Below are 23575 nucleotides of genomic sequence, written 5' to 3'. Positions count from 1 at the left end.
CTAAAATAAACAAAACCCAAGACCGATGAAGTTGGCAGGTTGTGTAACTGGTAAATAAAAACAGAATGCAATGATTTTAAAATCCTTTTCAACCTGCATTCAATTGAATAGACTGCAAAGACAAGATATTTAATGTTATAACTGGAAAACGTTCTTATTTTTTGCAAATATTAGCTCATTTGGAATTGGATTCCTGCAACATGTTTAAAAAAAGCTGGCACAAGTGGCAAAAAGACTGAGGAAGTTGAGGAACGCTCATCAAATGCTTGTTTGGGACATCCCACATGGGTGAAGAGGCTAATTGGGAACAGGTGGGTGCCATGATTGGGTATAAAAGCAGCTTCCATAAAATGCTCAGTCGTTCACAAAAAAGGACGGGGCGAATGTCAATTGTCCGACAGATTTCATGGTGAAATTGTGACATTTACTGTGTTTTTTTTTTACAGCATTTTCCTCTACATGAAAAAACAGTACTTTTTCTTTTTTTACTGGAATAAACTGAGGTGCCGGTTTGGCATTTACAGTAATACATCAAAAAATCCACAGTTGCTGATTTGTGGTAAAAAAAAAAAAATAAAAGACAAAAAAACTGGCAGCTCAGGTGACAAATGTTTACTGTAAAATATCAGTTTTTTTTATTTACAGTTATCCATCCATCCATCCATTTTCTACCGCTTATTCCCTTTCGGGGTCGCGGGGGGCGCTGGCGCCTATCTCAGCTACAATCGAGAACAAATATTTATTTTACAGTAAAATTCTGGCAACGGAGCTGCCTTTTTTTAACCATAAAAACTGCAGTACTGTTTTTCCATTTACAGTAATATACACTACATTTTGAGGTGAAATTATAGCAAGTTACCATATTAGTTTGACTTTTTTTTTTTTTTTAAATATACTAATAAAATGCATTACAAAATTGTGTAATAATAGTATTCACTCTTAGAATCGGCCCTCTGAGGCCAAACAAAACTGTGATGTGGCTTTCAGTGAAAACCACTTTGACACCTCTGCTATAAGCTTTTTTACCATAAAAACAGCAATACTTTTTTCCCCATTTACAGTAATATACAGTACATTTTCAGGTGAAATTATTGCAACTTACCATTTTTTGGGGACATTTTATTTTCAAAAAATTCCAATAAAATGCATTTTTTGAATATGTGCAAATATAGTATTCTTTGTTAGAAGCGGCCATCTGGGGCCAAACATAACTGTGATGTGGCCCTCAGTGAAAACCCTCTGACACCTCTGCTATAAGCTAATTATAGTTGTCACTTTTTATCTGCAAGGGTTGCAACAAAGTGCAATTTTTGGATTTACAGTAAAAAAACATACAAATTTTACAGTAAAATTCTGACAACTGAGCTGCCTTTTTTACCATAAAAACAGCAATACTTTTTTCCCCATTTACAGTAATATACACTACATTTTCAGGTGAAATTATTGCAACTTACAATTTTTTGGGGATGTTTTATTTTAAAAAAATTCTAATAAAATGCATTTTTTAAATATGTGCAATTATAGTATTCTTTGTTAGATGCGGCCCTCTGGGGCCAAACATAACTTATGTGGCCCTCAGTGAAAACCCTCTGACACCTCTGCTATAAGCTAATTATAGTTGTCACTTTTTATCTGCAAGAGTTGCAACAAAGTGCAATTTTTGGATTTACAGTAAAGAAAACATACAAATTTTATAGTAAAATTCTGACAACTGAGCTGCCTTTTTTACCATAAAAACAGCAATACTTTTTTCCCCATTTACAGTAATATACACTACATTTTCAGGTGAAATTATTGCAACTTACCATTTTTTGGGGACATTTTATTTTCAAAAAATTCTAATAAAATGCATTTTTTTAAACATGTGCAATTATAATATTCTTTGTTAGAAGCGGCCCTCTGGGGCCAAACATAACTGATGTGGCCCTCAGTGAAAACCCTCTGACACCTCTGCTATAAGCTAATTATAGTTGTCACTTTTTATATGCAAGAGTAGCAACAAAGTGCAATTTTTGGATTTACAATAAAAAAACAAATGCAAATTTCACAGTAAAATTCTGACAACTGAGCTGCCTTTTTTACCATAAAAAAAGCTGTACTGTTTTTCCATTTACAGTAATATACACTACATTTTGAGGTGAAATTACTGCAATTTACCATATTTGTTTGATATTTTAGATTTTAAAAACTACTAATAAAATGCATTAAAAAATGTTGCAATAATAGTATTCACTGTTAGAAGCGGCCCTCAGGGGCCAAACATAACCGCGATGTGGCCCTGAAAACGACTTTGACACCTCTGGGTTAGGATATGAATTATAATAACAATAAAAACTACGGTGCTATTCCAACTATGTATTTTTTAAATTACCTCTGAATAAATTACATTTAATGATAGGGATGACTTAAATTATTTTCGTCCGCATTGTGACTGTAAACTACATTTTGCATTATATCAATTCTTATTTTTATTTGCTGTCTACCTCGTTCTTTTTTAATGTCCCTGCCTAAAATAAATGGGGTGGAAAAAAATGAATAAATGACACTATTTTTGGTCCCCACGTCACGTGACCATTATGAACTTGCAATACAAAAACTGACCGCTACGATCGAGCACCATTAAGAATGGCGCAATTCTCATGAGCTTTCTCTGACCACCAATTAATCGTACCATCGAAGAAGAATTGTTCGCTAGCTTCTCTGCGTCGTCGAGAAAAAGAAGACGACAACAAGAGGTTTTTTTTTGTGCTAATTCAGCCATTAAAACTCGCTGTTTTTCGGTCGAGGTGTTTGTGCTGCAATGTCTTCCTGGTCGAAATCATCCAAAGCTGCTCGCCGGCCGCTGCTCAACCCCAATGGAAGGTGAGTGTAGCTCCCTTAGCTTTAGCATTAGCACGCTATGCTAGCCTGGGAGGCGTAACACAAAGGTGCCGCGTGGGAGTGTTATTAAAGTATATATGGTATTAAATGTTATTAAAGTAGTGTATGTTATTAAAGTAGTATATGTTATTAAAGTATTACATGTTATTAAAGTACTATATGTTACATTCAGGTCATTAAAGTAGTATATGTTACATTCAGGTCATTAAAGTAGAATATGTTACATTCAGGTCATTAAAGTAGAATATGTTACATTCAGGTCATTAAAGTAGAATATGTTACATTCAGGTCATTAAAGTAGAATATGTTACATTCAGGTCATTAAAGTAGTATATGTTACATTCAGGTCATTAAAGTAGTATATGTCACAGTCATGGCCCAAGCCATAACTATGCGAGGACAAATGTCTTTCTTAAATTATGTTTCCTTGCATTTTATGAGGCCCTTAAAATGCATGGGAATTCACGAAAGGTCGCAAGAGCGTGAGGCAAAAAAAAAAAAAAAATGATAATGATACGCGAACCTGTCTCAGTAGCCTGAGCATTGTACATGATTTTATGTTTGATAAAACGCCTGAAAAAGTCAAATTCCAAGGTAATGTAAAACTATTTTGAATCATTTGGAGTAGATGCGTGGCTTCAAAAGCTGAACAGCTGATATTTTGTATCTCACCTAGTATTTTTTTTTTACTATTTAGCCTTTATTCAACCAGGTAAAAATCTCATTGAGATCTAAGATCTCTTTTCCAAGGGAGATCTGGCCAAGAGGGCAGCAGCAAGGTTACATTAAAAAACAGTAAACAACACATAAAACATCAAATGTACAACATTAAAACTTGCTCATATGGCACATGTGCATGCAGACAAGGTAGACTGCAATCCTTTCACAGAAGCTTTAAACTCATTTAATGTGAACAAGGGTTTGAAGTTTAAGATTGGATTGTAGGTTATTCCAAGCCTTCGCTGCTGAAAACCTAAATGCTTTCTTGCCCAGTTCAGTTCTTACTTTGGGGACGACAAATTGCAAAACATTGACCAACGATTGTGCCTTCCTTGTTTCTTTGTTAAAAGATAAAAAAGATAAGATGGAGTGATACCCAGAATGGTTTTGTAGATGAACACATACCAATGATTGAGGCTTCCAGTTAACCATTGAGTATAAGACACAATTGTGAGTAAGGGGAGCGCAGTTGGTGATGAATCTCAGTGCCCCGTGGTACACACTATCCAGGTTGTGGAGACAACCAGCAGTAGCATTCATGTACAACTGGGGCTGGGCGATATACTTGATATATCGCGGGTTTTGTCTCTGTGCGATATAGAAAATGACTGTCGTGATATTCGAGTGTACGTTCTCACGCTGTGCTGGCATTACACTCCAGGCTCTCCTCGCTCTTTCTTCTCTGTCCTTCTCACAGAAAGCAGGCGCACCTTCTTACATACGTCACATACTGTCACGTCATACATCACATACGTATGCGCCCTCGCGAAGCAGAGAGGGAGCAGCTTGGGTAACGTTAGTTGTGATGCTAGAGGAGTGGTAATACAAGAGAGAGGAAGGTGCGAATCTGGTAACAAATGAAGGAAGAATTAATTCCCAAGAAAAACAGAAGGGGGTCCATCGTCTGGCGGTGGTTTGGCTTCAAGTGGGAATATGTCGAACAGACAACCGTAATTTGTCAAGTGTGGGGCAGAAGCGTTGCTGCAAAAAGTAAAATTACTGCTAATGTGTAGCATCATTTGAAAAGTCACCTGCTAGAGAATGAAGAGTGCTTACTCCGCAGGTCAACATCTCCATTCGGTGCCACTCGCCCATTAAAGTGCATTTTAATTTAGTGTTGTTTTGATATGTCATCATAGTGACATCTTGCACAAAAGTGCACTAATAGCTTGTTTTGAAATGTCTGAAAATCTTGCACTTTCTGTTTTGAAATGACATGAATGTTTGTGCCACTGCTTGATAACTGTTTAATAAATACACTTTTGGTCAATTGACTTAGTTGTGATTTCCCTCTCAGCATGAAAGTTTAAAAGTAGCATATATTAATGCGGTATGAAGAAGAATGTTTTAATGTAGACACATGGAATCATCATACTGCTGTGATTATATGCATCAAGTGTTCATTCAAGGCTAAGGCAAAGACGCAGAGATGTCCCCAACTGATGCACAGATGAGTTGTCCACCCCGGGTCCTGACTTTGAACAGCTAGCAAATCATCTGTGGTCACCTAATCTGTGCCGCTTTATCCATTTTCGGCCGGTGCGACGTATACTCCGGAGCGACTTATACTCCGAAAAATACGGTAACTATATTAAAGTTATATCAAATGTGTGCAAAACTGGAACATAAGTGCCCTAGAATAAAGGAGCTGGTCGGATCTCTGTGGGGTGGCTCGCTGCAGTCAGCCAAATTTTAGAAACTGTCTGCATTACATTATTTACAATAAATAAATTGATTGTAGTTTACTAATCTATTTTATAATAATCTATGTCCAAATTGCGATAAATCTAAAAATCGATTATTTCCCCCACCTCTAGCCAGCAGTGTTAACTGTACTTTTTTTGTGAAGCAGCGCTCAGCCGCTTCCGTTGTTCCGAAGAATTGCACCGTATCCCAGCAGAGAGGAGAGAACAGAGGAGCTTAAAGATGCCCTGGATAGGTGTGTAGATCTTTGTCACTTTCACATCCCTCACCAGTGTGCTCTCTCCTTTACCAGTTTGGTACATAATAATGAAAGTAAACAGAACCGGGACCTCTTTTATAAAACTGTGCATTGATTCCAACATGAAACATGACTTGAGCACAAACCTCTGAATGTACATATGTACGAAAAAAATTCAGATAAACCTTTGAATGTATATATGTATGAAAAAAAAATCTGATTTATAAAACCATGGTGCGTACAATTGTACACAATCAATATAAATCACAGTTGCATAGCTCTTGATTATGGTGATGAGCTAAAGGATCACCTGTTGGACTGTCAACGAAGGAAGACGAGGCCGTGACTCAAAAGAATCCAGCATTTTCTTGGGATGCGCTGAAATTAAAATTATTGGCCTAAACCGATTTTATCATGAAAATCTTTTTGTCATAACGTGGTCCTTGTATCGTAAGCAATAAATAAGAGTATAGTCCGCAATTCCTGTGCATTGACCAATCAATGGAAGATTATTTAAATGGGACCTTTTGCGCAAAACCAACTTCTCGTACCTAAGTAGTGCAGCATTCTAACTTGCATCTGTCAGTAGACTTTATGTGGAAATAGGGCTGGGCGATATGACCTTTTTTATTATCTCAATATTTTTAAGCCATACCGCTATATACGATATATATTACGATATTTTGCCTTGGCCTTATGTATTCTGGTGGAGCAGACAAACATAGCTCTGTCCTCCTGCACCGTTATCATTTTCTCAGAGTCGCTCAAGAATAAGTCATTATAAGCCACCATCACTTAGAAAAAGAATATGCAAACACCCTCAATTGTAAACACCCATTGCTTTTCTTATTACCAAACACTAACTCTTCAATGCACTTCAATAAGAGCTTTGGTAAAGTTGGATTAAAACCAGATGACATCAAACACATTACTGCACTCGGCATTAATAGAGTTTTATGTTTTACATTTCAACTCTTGCATCAACAACATACATTTAATGGTGCATCATTCATTAAGTCCAAACCTGGCACATAGTGATTAAGGATTACAACATTTCATGACAACTTAGTTTCTTACAGTAGTCTGCATTGAAGCCCCTCTGTACATGCTTCTGCTGTCTACCGTGCACTTGATCTCATCATCATTTCCTAGCTGAAATAAGGAAAGTGAAATGTTATACAGTTTTTCCACTATAATTGCTGTTTCACATTTACAAACCTCCAAACCATTAAAGTTGACATTTTGTGTAAATCATAAATAAAAACAGATAATGCTTTGCAAATCCTTTTCACCCTTTATTCATTTGAATAGACTTCAAAGACAAGATACTTAACGTTCGAACTGGTATTTTTTGTAATGTGATGCCTGCAACATGTTTCAAAAATGCTGGCAAAAGTGGCAAAAAAGACTGAGAATGTTGAGGAATGCTCATCAAACACTTATTTAGAACATCCCGTAGGTGAACAGGCTAATTGGGAACAGTTTGGTGCCATGATTTGGTACAAAAGCAGCTTCCATAAAATGCACGGTCATTCACAAACAAGGATGGGGCTCAAGTCACCACTTTGTGAAAAAATGCGTGGCCAAATTGTTTAAGAACAACCTTTTTTAACCAGCTATTGCAAGGAATTTAGGGATTTCACCATATCATCGTCATCATGGCATCATCATAGCAGTCTGTCGAGCGCAATAATGACTGTTTCATTTAGGTCATTAGCAGTCTGTCGAGCGCAATAATGACTGTTTCATTTAGGTCAGATCATAGACCTCCACTTGTCCTCCACATGATGCATGTAATCACAGCAGTATGATGATTATATGTGTATACATTAAATCATTCTCCTTCATACTGCATTCATATATGCTACTTGTAAACTTTCATGGAGAGAGGGAAATCACAACTAAGTCAATTGACCAAAAGTGTATTTATTAAAGTTATTAAGAAATGGCACAAACATTCAAGTCATTTCCAAAAAATAAAGTGCAAGATTGTCAGAGACATTTTAAGTGTCAAATAAAAATGAGCTGCATAATAGGAAATCAAATAGTATTCGTCCTTCACTATGTGGTATGTTACTAAGGTTATGAAATTCTCTTCATTCTCTAGCGAGTGACTTTTCAAATGATGCTACATATTAGCAGTAATGCTACTTTTTGTAGGAACACTTTTGCCGCACACTTGACAAATTACGGTTGTCTCTTCGGCATATTCCCACTTGAAGCAGAACCACCGCCAGACGATGGAAACTCTGCTCTTTTTATTGGGAATTAAGTCTTCCTTCTTTTGTTACCAGATCCGCACCTTCTTTCTCTCGTATAACCACTCGTACGGCTACGATAGCATCACAGCTAACGTTGCCCAGTCTGCTACCTCTGCTGGGCGTATACGTATGTGACAGTATGTGACGTGTGTAAGTTTGTGCGCCTGCTTGTCTGTGAGAAGGAGAGACAGGAAAGAGAGAGAACAGCCTGTAGTGTAATGCCCGCAGCTAAAAGTAACTGCGTGAGAACGTATACTCGAATATTACGCTATAGTCATTTTCTATATGGCACAGAGACAAACCCGCGATATATCGTGTATATCGATATATCGCCCAGCCCTATATGGAAGCACTAAAAACTACAACATGGCTGACGGGTTGTGACACAGTCGAAGTGTGCTTGGTCTGGAGGAGGATTTAGGCACATAAATACCACCCGCTCACAAAACGCCAGGTTCAGAAGAGATGGTCAGAAAGCAGCTTGAAGATGGTCTGTAAAACATAAGCACTGTCATTACATTTTATGCAGCCCACAAGAAGGTGTTTTAAATGTAAAAGAAAATCATAGTATGGCCCCTCTAATACATACTTTGCATTAGAGCATAAAAAGCATCAATCTTTTGCGTGTCTTTTTTTGCACTACCTGGAAGTCATTGAAGGTGGCATTTTCACTTCTTTTTTTTTTCAGTTACAAAGAACTGGAGCAATTGCAAAACTGCAGTGTGGGCGTGAAGTATGAGGGCTCAAAACATCAACCCAATGGTAAGGTTTCCAATGCCGTCATCATTGGAGCACAAACAATGTTTTGAGTTCACTACGACTGACATCGATACAGTAGTTCAGATGTTCTGAGACTATTAAAAACAATAATTAAAAATGTATTATGACAAAAAAGGTATTTGTTAAATTCCCACCATACATTTCAGAAAAATGATTACAGAATTCTAAAACTTTTTTAACTTGTATACATTGATTACCTTTTAGAAGAAAAGGACAAAACAACTTTTCAATGATGGTCTTATTAATAAGTCTACTTTTGGATTGACATTTGTAATTTTCCCCATCAAAAGTAGAAAGTTACCGTATTTTTCGGAATAAAAGTCGCAGTTTTTTTTCATAGTTTCATAGTATACTCCGGAGCGACTTATGTGTGAATTATTAACATATTACCGTAAAATATCAAATAGTATTTATTTCATTCACGTATGAGACTAGCCGGATGTCAGCAATCGTCACACACACACGTCAACCAATGAAAATTCGGCGGAGGCGGGTCATGGCAGAAATGCATTGTGGGAAAAGATGATACAGCAATCGTCACACACACGTCAACCAATGAAAATTCGGCGGAGGCGGGTCATGGCAGAAGTGCATTGTGGGAAAGAAGACGCTACCTGATTTGGTACATTGGCGGTAACTTATAAAAACAAAGATGGCACCGAAAAGGAAAGCATACACTGCAGGTTACAAGCTGGAAGTAGTGAAATACGCAGCAGGAAACGGCAATCGAGCAGTAGAAAGAAAGTTTGGAGTAAACAAGAAACTTGTAAGGGACTGGCGAAAAGCAGAGACTACTATTACTGAAATGAAAAAAACTAATCGCGGGCAAAAAGCTAGGTGGCCACAGCTCGAGGAACGAATTCACAAATGGGTGCTTGAACAACGTGCTGCCGGGAGAAGCTTGTCAACCGTACGGTTGCGTCTCCACGCCCAAGTAGCTGCTAAGGAGATGAATATAAATGACGTTGCGGGAGGATCTTCTTGGTGTTACCGCTTCATGCAACGCAATCGCCTCTCTATCAGAGCAAGGACAACAATGTGCCAAAAACTGCCAGCAGACTTCCAATCCAAGGTAGACATTTTCCGCAAGTTCATTGAAAAGCATGAAAGTGAGCACAACGTGACGCCAGATCATATTACTAACATGGACGAGGTCCCCCTCATGTTTGACATTCCCATGGGCCGAAGTGTTGCAGAGAAAGGGCAAAAGAGTGTCAATATTGTAACAACTGGTCATGAGAAATCACACTGCTATTTTTGTATTATGACAATTTATTATTGGATCATGTTGTACTACATTTTAATCGTTTGTTCTGTGGTTGTGTGATGTTTTTTGCCTGGACCCCAGGAAGAATACTCTCCACTGCGGTGTAGACTAATGGGGATCCTTAATAAACTAAACTAAACTTCACAGTGGTGCTGGCATGTTGTAGAAATGGATCAGAATTTCCACCAATGGTTATTTTGAATCGAAAAACCATGCCAAAACTTAACTCCCCCTCAGTTGCAGTCACCGTGAATGAAAAAGGGTGGATGAATGAAGAAATGATGAACCCATATAACAGCCTGTTGTTCACTATTCTTTATTTATTTTAAATTGCCTTTCAAATGTCTGTTCTTGTTGGATTTTATCTAATAAACTTCCCACAAAAATGCGACTTATACTCCAGTGCGACATAGATGTGTTTTTTTCCTTTTTTTATGCATTTTCGACAGGTGCGACTTATACTCTGAAAATTACGGTATTCCTTGGATCTGTGTGTAAGTAATGTACACAGTAAATTAAGAATCAATGCTGTAATGATTTATGCTCATAGCCCAATTATACTTCCGGTTCAAGGCACGAAACAGAAAATACATTTAGAACCAACAGCACCTGTAGTGAGCAAACTCATTGAAAAGATTATGCCATAGCACAAACAATAAAACACATTTTCAGTGTGTCTGTTGAGATATATACGTTTTTCAGTGTTGATATATATATATATCAACCGAGATATATATATATATATATATATATATATATATATATATATATATATATATATATATATATATATCACCAAAAATATTATGCAATCCTAAAGTTATTTCATGGAATTTTTTTTCTTTTAATCCAACAGCATTATCTTAATGTTCTTTGCCTTTCTTTGTATTTCTTAGCCACTCAAGCTAAGCCCGACAGCACTGTAGCCGACAGGCGCAAAGTCCTGTATCAGAAATTCTACAAACAAGTGCAGGGGGAGCGAAGGCCGCCTGGTTGTGTGGTTATCTCTGTCGCCAACCAATGCCTGTGAGTACCCAGTGGTCTAAATTAAATTACAGCAACATTCACATTTTAGGTGTTCCGCGTGGACTTCTTCTGTATCCTTTCTGAGAGTTGTCTATATATTGTATTGATGTTTTAAATGATCCGTCTATAAATGTGTGTGCATACTGTGTATGCAATTGCATTTTCATGAATTTCCTTGAACAGTTATGGTTTTAACAGTGGCTTAATATCAAACTCAGGACTGACTAAAAATAAGACTTCTATCACTACTCCAAAGTATGTGCTTCAAAACACATTTCAGAGAAAGTCAGAAAATGAATGTTATTTCACCTTGTATACTTGTTTCACATACAGTAATTTAAGGGACACAAATCCATCTGTTGAACATAATGCATTTTTTATGATCTCTTTTTACAAATTTGGTTCTTCGCTGGCGTGGTAGTCCTGTCTGTTTTTCTTTTTGTATACATTTTGCAAAAGACACACAAAACAATACACTACAATGAAACTGCACTGAACCGCTGCTCTTTAGTAACACCCAAGCAGAAAACTGAAGTTTATTATTGTCTGGAACTATTCAGTTGTGACACTGCACATAAGTTCACAAGTTAATCACTAATGAAATATTTGTATTAAATGTGGGATAGGGATCCAATTGTAACACATCCAAAGAACACAAATTGGAAATTCAAAATATTTTTCTAGATTTCAAAGTGCACAGCACAGCTAACCATGCTACAGTAAAAACACACTTTTTTTTCCATGCTAAATTTCTCCTAATTCAATTATGGGGGAATTCCTACATTTGCCAACCGATTGTTGAATATGTTATGCTGGTTTCTTTGCAAATTGCTTTAAAATGGAATACACAGTACGAGCAGGACAACACCTCTTAAATTAAAACAAAACAATGATTTACTCACGGCTCAATCCACGTAAGCGCTACAATTTAATTCCCATTAAAATGAATTTCAGCAGCAACCACAACAATGAGCTGGTCTTTTTGGGCTGAGCATTGGTTTTGGATACACACTTTTCACAGCACATCCAAGAACACTGTCAGAATGTTCATGAAGTGTAAGGTTTCATTGAAGATCAGGGCGTATTACTGATTATTTTGTTTTATATAATGTTTGTACTAAACATGTTCTACTACACTTTAATCAAACCTAAAACACCAAAAACACCACAACTGCTTTTAAAATGGAAAACTAACACATGCTCTTTTTTTCCTTATCAAGTTGATAAGTCTTTATTCCATTTGAGTCAACAAACTTAGAGGTGTTGAGTTAACAAAATGTTTCTCTTCCTCTCAAAGGAATTACCCCAAATCGCTAAGCAAGTGCTTGCAGGAGCGCGGCCTATCAGTGGAAATGCTCTACCTTCAGGCGGAGTCAGGCCTGACCCAAGCCCTACAAGATGTCCAAAGTGTTGGCTCCCCGTTATGTATTCTGGTGGAGCAGACAAACATAGCTCTGTCCTCCTGCACCGTTATCATTTTCTCAGAGTCGCTCAAGAGTAAGTCATTATAAGCCACCATCACTTAAAAAAGAATAGGCAAACACCCTCAATTGTAAACCCCCATTACTTTTCTTATTCCCCAACACAAACTCTGCAAAGCACTTCAATGAGAGCTTTGGTAAAGTTGGATTAAAACCAGATGACATCAAACACAGCACTGCACATGGCATTAATAGTTTTATGTTTTACATTTCAACTCTTGCATCAACAACATACATTTAACGGTGCATCATTCTTTAAGTCCAAACCTGGCACATAGGTTTAAGGATTACAACATTTCATGACAACTTAGTTTCTTACAGTAGTCTGCATTGAAGCCCCTCTGTACATGCTTGTGCTGTCTACCGTGCACTTGATCTCATCATCATTTCCTAGCTGAAATAAGGAAAGTGAAATTTTATACAGTTTTTCCACTATAATTTCTGTTTCACATTTATAAAACTCCAAACCATTAAAGTTGACATGTTGTGAAAATCGTAAATAAAAACAGATAATGCTTTGCAAATCCTTTTCACCCTTCATTCATTTGAATAGACTTCAAAGACAAGATACTTAACGTTCGAACTGGTAAACTTTATTTTTTATAATGTGATGCCTGCAACATGTTTCAAAAAATCTGGCATAAGTGGCAAAAAAGACTTAGAACGTTGAGGAATGCTCATCAAACACTTATTTGGAACATCCCGCAGGTGAACAGGCTAATTGGTAACAGTTGGATGCCATGATTGGGTACAAAAGAAGCTTCTATAAAATGCACAGTCATTCACAAACAAGGATGGGGCGAGGGTCACCACTTCGTGATCAAATGCATGAGCAAATTGTTTAAGAACAACATTTTTTAACCAGCTATTGCAAGGAATTTAGTGATTTCACCATCTACAGTCCGTAATTTCATCAAATGGTTCAGAGAATCTGGAGAAATCACTGCACTTAAGCGGCAAGGCCGTGACCTTCAATCCCTCAGGCGGTGCTGCGTCAAAAAGTGACATCTGTGTGTAAAGGATATCACAACATGAGCTCAGGAACACTTCAGAAAACCACCATCAGTAACTACAGTCCGTCGCTACATCTGTAAGTGTGAGTTAAAACTATGCAAAGCGAAAGCCATTTTTCAACAACACCCAGAAATGCCGCAGGCTTCGCTGGGCCCAAGTTCATCTAAGATGCACTAAAAAAAGGGTTCTGTGGTCTGACGAGTCCACACACAAGACTTGGTTGACTTACACATCTGTGAAGGCACTGTTAATGCTGAAAGATACATACAGGTTTTGGAGCAACATATGTTGCCATCCAAACACATCTTTTTCATGGACGCCCCTGCTTATTTCAGCAAGACAATGCCAAGCCAGGAGTTAGAACAGCGTGACTTCGTAGTAAAAGATTGTGGGTACTAGACTAGCCTGCCTGTAGTCCAGACATGTCTCTCATTGAAATTGTGTGGTGCATTATGAAGTGTAAAATACGACAACGGAGATCCCGTACTGTTGAACAACTTAAGCTGTACATCAAGCAAGAATGGTAAAGAATTCCACTTGAGAAGCTTGAAAAAATGGTCTCCTCAGTTCGCAAAGGCTTACTGAGTGTTGCTAAATGGAAAGGCCGTGTAACACAGTGGTAAAAATGCCCCTGTAACAGCGTTTTGGCAAAGTGTTGCTGCTATTAAATTCTAAGTTGATTATTCGCAAAACAAAAAATCAGTTTCTCAGTTTGAACGTTAAATATTTTGTCTTTGCAGTGTAGTCAAGGGAATGAGCGGTAGAAAATGGATGGATGTATTCGGTTTGTATTTACGTTTTACACAATGTGCCAACTTGGGTTTTCAATTTTCCGAGTCAAAAATACACATTTCTAATCATTACAAAATGAAACACGATTTACAAACAATATACACACAACATATCCATATGAATACAAAAATACAGTAAAATATTAAATTCATACCTACAAAGCACACATTACACATCAACCTGTACACTTTAAAATCAAATCTGATTACTGCACATTTTACACAACTTGCCCTCATTGGCAATGCACAATTCCAACAGTTTAAAAAACACACCAAAGTATAACCCACCGGTGTCCAACATCCAATTAAAAGCTAACTCCAAGTTGCAGATCCAAATACTTTGTGGGATCTTTGTTAACATTTCCCTCTTTCTTATGCCCACCCTGACACATTACAGTTAACATTCCATTTTCACCCACAGTCCACCGCAACATGCCCCAAGAGCAGGCCATGGACTTTGTTGTGGCAGAGAACAATCGTGGACTTGGTAAAGAAAGCCCAGAAAGGGACCCCGCAGATATTGCAGCACAGGCGTCGCAGCTGCTCGGTGATTTTCTGGATCGAGAAAAGATTGAGTGCCACGTAGTCCCCTCCGAAATCCGTCAGTTTCTTCTCCTGTTAACTGAGGGTGTGCATCTTTACCCCGAGGAGATAGAAGCCATCTCAAAGTATGTCCGAACCCGTCAGGAACACATACAAGGTGGGGTGGAGAATCTTTTTGGACTTTGTGCCTGTAATTATCTCTTTGAGTCACTGTCTCATCCTTCCTAAACTTAGTAGCTTCCAACGAGGACAAGAAGGACAAAGCGTTACCTTCAGTGCTTGGTAAGCCGCCGCCTCTGCTCCCTACGCCACCTGGACCACCTCCGATTCAGTCTTTCGGTGAAACGGGGCGGCCAATGCCACTCTTACCTACACCAGGTGAAGACCTTAGTTTTGTCTGTTATATCACTGTTTTACTCTTTGTAATATATTTAAGAGGTGCAGGACTTAAAACCTGTCTCATCCTTACCTTTTTAGGTCCATATCCCATGTCCAAGCCTCCCCCTCTGCTGTCCCTGCCTCCATCCTTACACAACCACTACGGTGGCCCCGGTTTTCATCACCCCCCATTTATACCTTACCCACCCCAACGTCACTGGGGCCACAGAGGCTCCCATGGAAATAGAGGCATGCCACCCTCCCTAAAAAGTTCTCGCCCTCCACTTTTATCTACTCCAGGTGGGTGCTAGTATTTGGGGTTTTTATGAGTGTATTTGATCAATTTGTGGGCAATTGAAAACATTCAAACTCGCAAACTCAAAAAATAACAGACAATAGTGGTATTGCCTTCTTTACCGTATTTTCCGTACTATAAGGCGTGCCTTCAATGAATGGCCTATTTTAAAACTTTGTTCATATATAAGGCGCATAGAATAGATGCTACAGTAGAGGCTGGGGTTACGTTATGCATCCTTTAGATGGAGCTGCGCTAAAGGAAATGTCAACAAAACATTCAGATCAGTCAAACTTTATTAATAGATAACAAACCAGCTTTCTGACAACTCCGTTCACTCCCAAAATTAATACACAGCTGTTTTATTATTTTCCCCGATTCAACAAACAGGTAAAAAAACAGTCTGATACTGTTACGGTAAATCAAACGTTAGTGCAATCACAATATAATAACACTGGAAATAGTGCAAGGCAATAATATATCAATAACTCAACGTTGCTCAAACGATAATGTCACACAACACACAAAATAAACATGTAACGCTCACTTTATTAAGTATTCGTCATTCACGAATCCCTCAAATTCTTCTTCTTCGGTTGTCGAATCAAACAGTTGGGTGAATACGGCATCCAACATGCCCGGCTCCGTCTCGCCAAAGTCGTCATTAAAGGAGTCAGTGTCGCTGCTGTTAATGTTAAATTCTCTCGCTGCTGCTCTATTCCCGTGTTCCACTGTGTGACTGATCGCCTTGACTTTAAACTCTGCGTCGTAAGCGCGTCTCTTAATAGGAGCCATTTTGGGCTCTTTACATAAACAAAGAAACTGCACGCCTCCCGCAGTCATATATCCCAGCATGCACCGCGCGCTTCTTCTTCTACGGGAGAAAATAAGGTCGGCGGCTGCTTACCGTAGAAGAAGAAGCGCGCTTCTTGTACGGGGGAAAATTAAGTCGGTGGCTGCTTACCGCAGTTGCGAGACCTGTTGTGTGGCTCAATATTGGTCCATATATAAGGGGCACTGTCAGCTTTTAAGAAAATTTGAGGTTATTAAGTGCGCCTTATAGTGTGGAAAATACGGTAGTTTGAATTAGAGTATTTTGTCGAAACTGTAATTTATCAACATGTTTCAAAGCAAATCATTAGCACAATTACATGTCGGTGTAGATTGTCAGCAATCAAAAGATGGTGTGCTGCAAAGGTTGACTGAAGCAACTGCTCGTTTAGAACCTTTGACTGTGCCTCTGCTGCGTTTTCTCCGCTATGACAGGTTGCAATAGGTTTGTGTTGTCTTTCGTAGCTGCTGAACAACCGTGCTGCATAAAAATGGGTTGTTCAACTTTAGGGGAGAGATGTCAAACTTTGTTGTAGGCATATAAAAACCTCTGGTCAGAGGGGGTATTTCTAAATTGATGTAGATGACTTCTTCTACACCTCCTTTCAAAACAGCAGCCCTCCCTATCTAGAATTTGGTCATCCAACTCACTATTGTGACCACCCTCAGGAGACACACTCACTAGATACACAAATAGGAAAATATGCAAGTGTTATTTTAGCAAAACTATTCGCAAATGCTTATCTCAATCTGTGCACCTCTATTCCGATTCACGTGTCTGAGTACTAATATATGCATCTGTATCTCAACCTACATGTGTTTTGATTTGTGTCCGTATTTTGATTTCTTTGTGTAAAAAAAAAAATAGAAGTGTTTCTACATGACATCACACGCTGTTTGTGAGCCTAGCGATGAATCAATCCAAAGACCTGTTAGTAAGTGTAGAGTTTGAGCTGAAAATGCCGCTTTGCTGTGCTGTTCTAAGCGTTCAAATCGAAAAATATGAAAGAGCTTTTTAATGGAGTCCCGAAAGAAGTGGTTCATAAAAGGAATAGTCAAACTATGTTGCGTTCACCTTGTGGAGCACAGGCAGACAATGCTTGTGTCAAACAGCGATCATTTTGTAAAAGTTTTGTTTTAATATTTGATTTGTTTGAAAAATCAATTGGGTTTATGCTTTACTATGAATTTGGGGTTTGAGAACAGAACTAAATTTAAACTAATTGCATTAGTTTGTGTTTTTTTAAGTTATGTCATGGTTTCTCTGCCTAAATATAACTACAAACACCTGATTGTGGAAATAAACTGTAACTTTCATTTGATGTAATAATTGTAGTGATTTTTGGTCCAATCTCCCCGAACTTTGTTGTTTTTCCTAGCATGAACTAAACGATTAGTTTGTGGTGGTGTGCAGGAAAGCAAAGTGCTCTATTAGACGTGTATGACCACGCCATAGCATTTACGGTGCTCTTCGTTAGCATAAAAAATATCTTTAATAGTGTTGATAAATCCCTCTTGGCTCAACCGCATACCAAATTTTGATTTTGCTAAATATTGTTGGAAATCATTTATTGTTGAACAGAGAAATCTAGCTGAGATGATGAGACAAAATTTGAACTGCATTCATACTATTAAAATACTGATGACCGTGAAATATTTGTACCAGGAAATCAATTGCATGAACTAAATTTATCCTTTTTCTCATCAGCATCAGAAATACGGTGCTCGTTTTTGTCAAATACGTTGCTTACCAATGCAGGAATAAGTCCAACATCGTCTTTCACGGATTAATGCTGGATTTGTGGACCCCTACATGTAAAGATATGATTTGCCTCCAACCTCTTCTACTTTCAGTCCTTGTGTGTGTAGAAGTGTGGTCGAGCAGTAACTTCAGCAATCCACTTCGGTGATGAATTGTTTCGTTCTTTAGAAAACTGTTTCTTCAGTGTAAAAATCCACTCCATCCGATTTCAATATTATTTTATGAAGGCTTGAATTAAAGTTAGAGTACCAATGATTGTCACACACACACTAGGTGTGGTGAAATTATTCTCTGCATTTGAACCATCACCCTTGATCACCCCCTGGGAGGTGAGCAGCAGCGGTGGCCACGCCTGGGAATCATTTTTGGTGATTTAACCCCCAATTCCAAGCCTTGATGCTGAGTGGCAAGCAGGGAGGTAATGGGTCCCAGTTTTAATAGTCTTTGGTATGACTCGGCCGGTGTTTGAACTCACAACTTACCGATCTCAGAGCGGACACTCTAACCACTAGGCCTCTGAATAGGTTATAATACTTGATTCGTAAACTTTGAAAAACAAACGATGCATCTTAATATAGACTTTTGGCTGCCATCTGAAACTTGGAAGTGCCTCTTGGTACTTTCAACCCAACAATTCAGATGTGTGAAGAAGTAAGCATGATTGTTTTACCAGGTGACTTTTGCAACACTACCACCGTGTAAGACTTGTCCTTGCAGTGATCTGAACGTCTAAAAGACATCTGCAACTTCACCTTTCCTTTTCTTATACCCACCACAAGGCAGCACCTTCACTCACTCAGGTTTTCTCAACATAACTGGCTCACATACTGATAACATTTTTGACGGACAAACATACTTAATGACAACTAAATTACTGCTAAAACACGGTTTACTTACAGCAAATATGGTAAATGGGTTATACTTGTATAGTGCTTTTCTACCTTTTTAAGGAACTTTAAGCGCTTTGACACTATTTCCACATTCACACACACTGATGGCGGGATAATAATCAAGTCTAATTCAAGATTCAAAATTCTTTATTGTCATATGCACAGTTAAACAAACTGTTTGCTGTACAATGAAAAACTTACTTTGCTCGTCCACCCTTAAACAATTCACACAGTGCTAAGCTAAAAATAAAATAAAAAAATTAAAATATATTTTTTTTATATACAAGGCACAACACTAGTATCAATATTAGTTATAATTTCAGCATAGCAGTGATTAAAATTACCTTTGACATTATCATTAGATATTTTATAAAAAAAAAAAAAAAAGAACAATATGTCACATAGGCTTACACTTGCATCGCATCTCATAAGCTTGACAACACTGCGTCCAATATTTTCACAAAGATAAAATAAGTCATATTTTTGGTTCGTTGAATAGTTAGTAGGTGTGAATGAATGATGGGTTCCCACTTCTCTGTGAGCGCTTTGAGTATCTAACAATAGAAAAGCGCGATATAAATGTAATCCATTATTATTATTATTATTATTATTAAAACAAATTTACATTATTGCAATCAGTTGATAAAACATTGTCCTTTACAATTATAAAAGCTTTTTACAAAAATCTACTACTCTGCTTGTATTTCAGCAGACTGGGGTAGATTCTGCTGAAATCCTATGTATAGAATGAATACAGAATCCTTTTGAATCGGGGAAAAAATCGTTTTTGAATCGAGAATCGTGTTGAATTGAAAAAAAATCGATTTTGAATCGAATCGTGACCCCGAGAATTGATATTGAATCGAATTGTGGGGCACCGAAAGATTCGCAGCCCTACAAGGCACAGTGAGTAACAACATTATTGCACAGTCTGATTCACTGTCAACCGTATAAATATGGAGGTGAAATTGGGTCACAGCAGCAATTTTAAAAAGTGTCTTTAGTGGTCAAGTGTCTACAGTGATGGTTCACAGTTGGGGGGTGGTCATGGTAGCTGTCTTTTGTTCAAAAGATAAAAGTAAAAAAGGGGGGGATAGCTGGGGCTAATGTGATAGATGCGTGTGATGTTCTTTTTTTTTTTTTTTTTACTAATATCAATATCGGATGGTGAAAACCCTATCAACTTTCCCATTGATGGAGATGCAATACTGCGCTTTTGGAAAGATACCATTTATCTCCACGAGTTGAAACGCAACAATAACGATTTTTCCTTATGAAGGACACACCTATGCACACAAAAGGTTTGTCAGGACAATAATGGGAGCTGGCTGCTGGACGAAACGATAAGAATTGTTCTTAAAAACATACATACTACAGTGTCATTTTTACATGCAGCTTTCATCCACAACATTTCAACTTCAACTGACTGGTGTGGTATACAGTCAAGAAAATAAGTATTTGAACACCCTGCTATTTTTCAAGTTCTCACACTTAGAAATAATGGAGGGGTCCGAAATTTTCACTCTAGGTGCATGTCCACTGTATTAGAGATAAGCTAAAAAGAAAAATCCAGAAATCACAATCTATGATTTTTTAACAATTTATTCGTGTGATACAGCTGAAAATAAGTATTTGAACACCTGTCTATCAGCTAGAATTCTGACCCTCAAAGACCTGGTAGTCCGCCTTTAAAAGTCCTCCTCTCCACCGTATTATCCTGAATCAGATGCACCTGTGTGAGGTTGTTAGCTGCATAAAGACACCTGTCCACCCCATACAATTAGTAAGACCCAAACATTCAGCATGGCTAAGAGCAAATAGCTGTCCAAAGACACCAGAGACAAAATTGTACGACTTCACAAGGATGAAAAGGGCTCTGGAGAAATTGCTAAGCAGCTTGGTGAAAAAAGGTCCACTGTTGGAGCAATCACTAGAAAATGGAAGAAGCTAAACATGACGGTCAATCTCAATCAGAGTGGAGTCCCATGCAAGATATCACCTGGTGGGGTCTCATTGATGCTAAGAAAGGTGAGGAATCAGCCCAGGACTACATGGCAGGACTTGGTCAATGACCTGACAGGAGCTGGTACCACTGTTTCCATGGTCACTGTTGGTAATACACTAAGGCGTCATGGTTTGAAATCATGCATGGCACGGAAGGTTCCCCTGCTTAAACCAGCACATGTTAAGGCCCGTCTTAAGTTTGCCAATGACCATTTGGATGATCCAGAGGAGTCATGGGAGAAAGTTTTGTGGACAGATGAGACCAAAATTTACCTTTTTGGTCATAATTCCACTATGCGTGTTTGGAGGAAGAAGAATGATGCGTACCATCCCTACTGTGAAGCATGGCGGTGATAGGATCATGCTTTGGGGGTGTGTTTCTGCTCATGGGACAGGACGACTGTACTGTATTAAGGACACGATGACTGCAGCCATTTATTGTGAGATTTTGGCCAAAAACCTCCTTCCCTCAGTCAGATCATTGAAGATGAGTCGTGGCTGGATCTTCTAACATGACAATGACCCAAAGCACACAGCCAGGAAAACCAAGAAGTGGCTTCGTAAGAACCATAACAAGGTTCCGGAGTGGCCTAGCTAGTCTCCAGACCTAAATCCAATTGAAAATCTTTGGAGGGAGCTGAAAGTCTGTGTTGCTCCGCGACAGCCCAGAATCCTGACTGATCTAGAGAAGAGCTGTTTGAAGAAGTGGCCAAAATCCCTCCTGTAGTCTGTGCAAACCTGGTAAAGAACTAACTACAGGAAACGTTGGACCTCTGTAATTGCAAACAAAGGCTACTCTACCAAATACTTATTTTCAGCTTTATCACAAAAATAAATTGTTAAAAAATCATTGATTGTGATTTCTGGATTTTTCCTTTTAGGTTATCTCTCATACAGTGGACATGCACCTACCGTGAAAATTTCAGACCCCTCCATGATTTCTAATTGGTAGAACTTGCAAAATAGCAGGGTGTTCAAATACTTATTTTCTTCACTGTATAAGTGTATCTCAGTTTTTTTGAATATCGTGCAAAAAAATCTGCGGTCCTCTCAGAGGTTTCTCATAGTCAACACCGTGGGACGTCAATGTGAATGAGTTTTTCCTTGCCCTTTTGTGGGCTGGGCTACGAACCGAGGATGTCATTGTGGCGTGTGCAGCCCTTTGAGACACTTGTGATTTAGGGCTGTACAAATAAACATTGCAAAATTTTAGACAATACCGTGGGTTTCAGTTAATTTCTCTATATTGAAATATATTATTTGACTACTTTTCACATTCCATAGGATAGTGCATTTTTTAAAAATAAATTTTAATGGACAACATTATTACACACGCTCTTAAAATATTGAATTTTACGTGCAGTTAATCTGTGAAATAAGTATCTTTCACTTTTTAAAATTTAGATAAGGAAACAAATTATCTGTTTTATGTTTTTGTTTAATGTTCTAATAAATAGAGATGAAATTGTATGGTGTTTGTAACAATTATGATCCATTTTTTGATTTTGTTTTACTCTCCTTGGCCTTTTTAGGTGCTCCTCGTCAAAGTGGCCCCCGTTACTAAAGGACATAAAGTCAGTATTTCCACTGCTTCTTGTTCATATCCATGGAAGTTGGCCTTTTGAATTGTCAACTGCTTAGGAAAGTACATGACTGAAAAATATGTTATCATAATCTGGAAGGGAATAATCAAAATACTAATATTTGGGGTTTAAATAGCACTTTTTTAAAGGGCTTTAAGGTGAAGAAGTAATTATTTCACTGTGCAGTCTCGCACTTGTGGTAAACTACTAAGACTGATAAAAACGTGGCTGCCAATTGATGTTGTTTGATTTTGTTTTGTAAAGTCATCTTCAGACTTTTTAATATCGACTCGTAATATGCAGAAAATGTAAAGAATAATTGCTGTTCTCCAGAATTATTCCAAACCATTTCTTAATATGTAAGTTTATGACCATCTGAAAGACAAAAATCATTTGTATTTTTCTTTTTCTTTTTTCAATGTAGCAATGACTATTCTGAGAAAGTAAAAACGTTTAGTTGCGCCATACACAACTTTTAGTGTCGTGTTTGTATGCCTTTTGTAGAGTGTAAATTGCTTCTTTTGTCTTTACATTTACATCCCTAGGATCATTTCCTTTTTATATCAGATTGTAGGTGGAAAAAAAATGTAATTGAATAAACGTCTCACTTGATGGTGTTCTTTGCTGTACTTTATCCTATATTTAAGAGAGCATAGAAAAATATGTTTTCCAAAAGTTTCAGTGTTGTACAAAATATTGTCATCAATAAAAAAAATATACACACGTTCGAATGTATCTCCATCCATTTTTCTACCGCTTGTCCCTAATGTTAGTTACTAGGGGTCTTGGGGATAAATCGATTCGAATATGAATCGCGATTCTCACTTTGTGCGATTCAGAATCGATTCTCTTTTTTTTTTAATTGTTTTTTTTTTCATTTTTATCTGTTTAAATCAATCCAATAAACCAATTCACAGCAATACCATAACAATGCAATCCAATTCCAAAACCAAACCTGACCCAGCAACACTCAGAACTGCAATAAACAGAGCAATTGAGAGGAGACACAAACACCACACAGAACAAACCAAAAGTAGTGAAACAAAAATGAATATTATCAACAACAGTATCAATAGTAGTTATAATTTCAGCATAGCAGTGATTAAAATCCCTCATTGACGTTATCA

At 37.8% G+C, this 23575-nt stretch overlaps 1 protein-coding gene across 5 annotated transcripts; it reads left to right on the top strand.

Moving 5' to 3' along the window:
• Positions 1–2644: 2644 nt before the first annotated feature.
• si:ch211-216l23.2 (uncharacterized protein LOC565061 homolog) lies at positions 2645–23175 on the top strand. Of its 5 annotated transcripts, none has more exons than XM_061917096.1 (9): positions 2645–2862; positions 5453–5539; positions 8492–8565; positions 10747–10876; positions 12174–12373; positions 14584–14862; positions 14943–15083; positions 15183–15383; positions 22398–23175. In XM_061917096.1, exons 1-9 carry the CDS (start codon positions 2801–2803, stop codon positions 22427–22429), a joined length of 1206 nt encoding a protein of 401 aa, XP_061773080.1. In that variant the 5' UTR covers positions 2645–2800; the 3' UTR covers positions 22430–23175. The 5 variants fall into 5 exon arrangements, with proteins under 5 accessions (XP_061773080.1, XP_061773078.1, XP_061773077.1 ...); XM_061917094.1 differs by having other exon boundaries at positions 14940–15083; XM_061917093.1 differs by having other exon boundaries at positions 5450–5539.
• Positions 23176–23575: the final 400 nt, after the last annotated feature.

Source organism: Nerophis ophidion, linkage group LG12, assembly GCF_033978795.1.
Source record: "Nerophis ophidion isolate RoL-2023_Sa linkage group LG12, RoL_Noph_v1.0, whole genome shotgun sequence".
Lineage (NCBI taxonomy): Eukaryota > Metazoa > Chordata > Actinopteri > Syngnathiformes > Syngnathidae > Nerophis > Nerophis ophidion.
The sequence above is the reverse complement of the archived record's forward strand: the minus strand, read 5'-3'. Positions and strand labels throughout refer to the sequence as shown.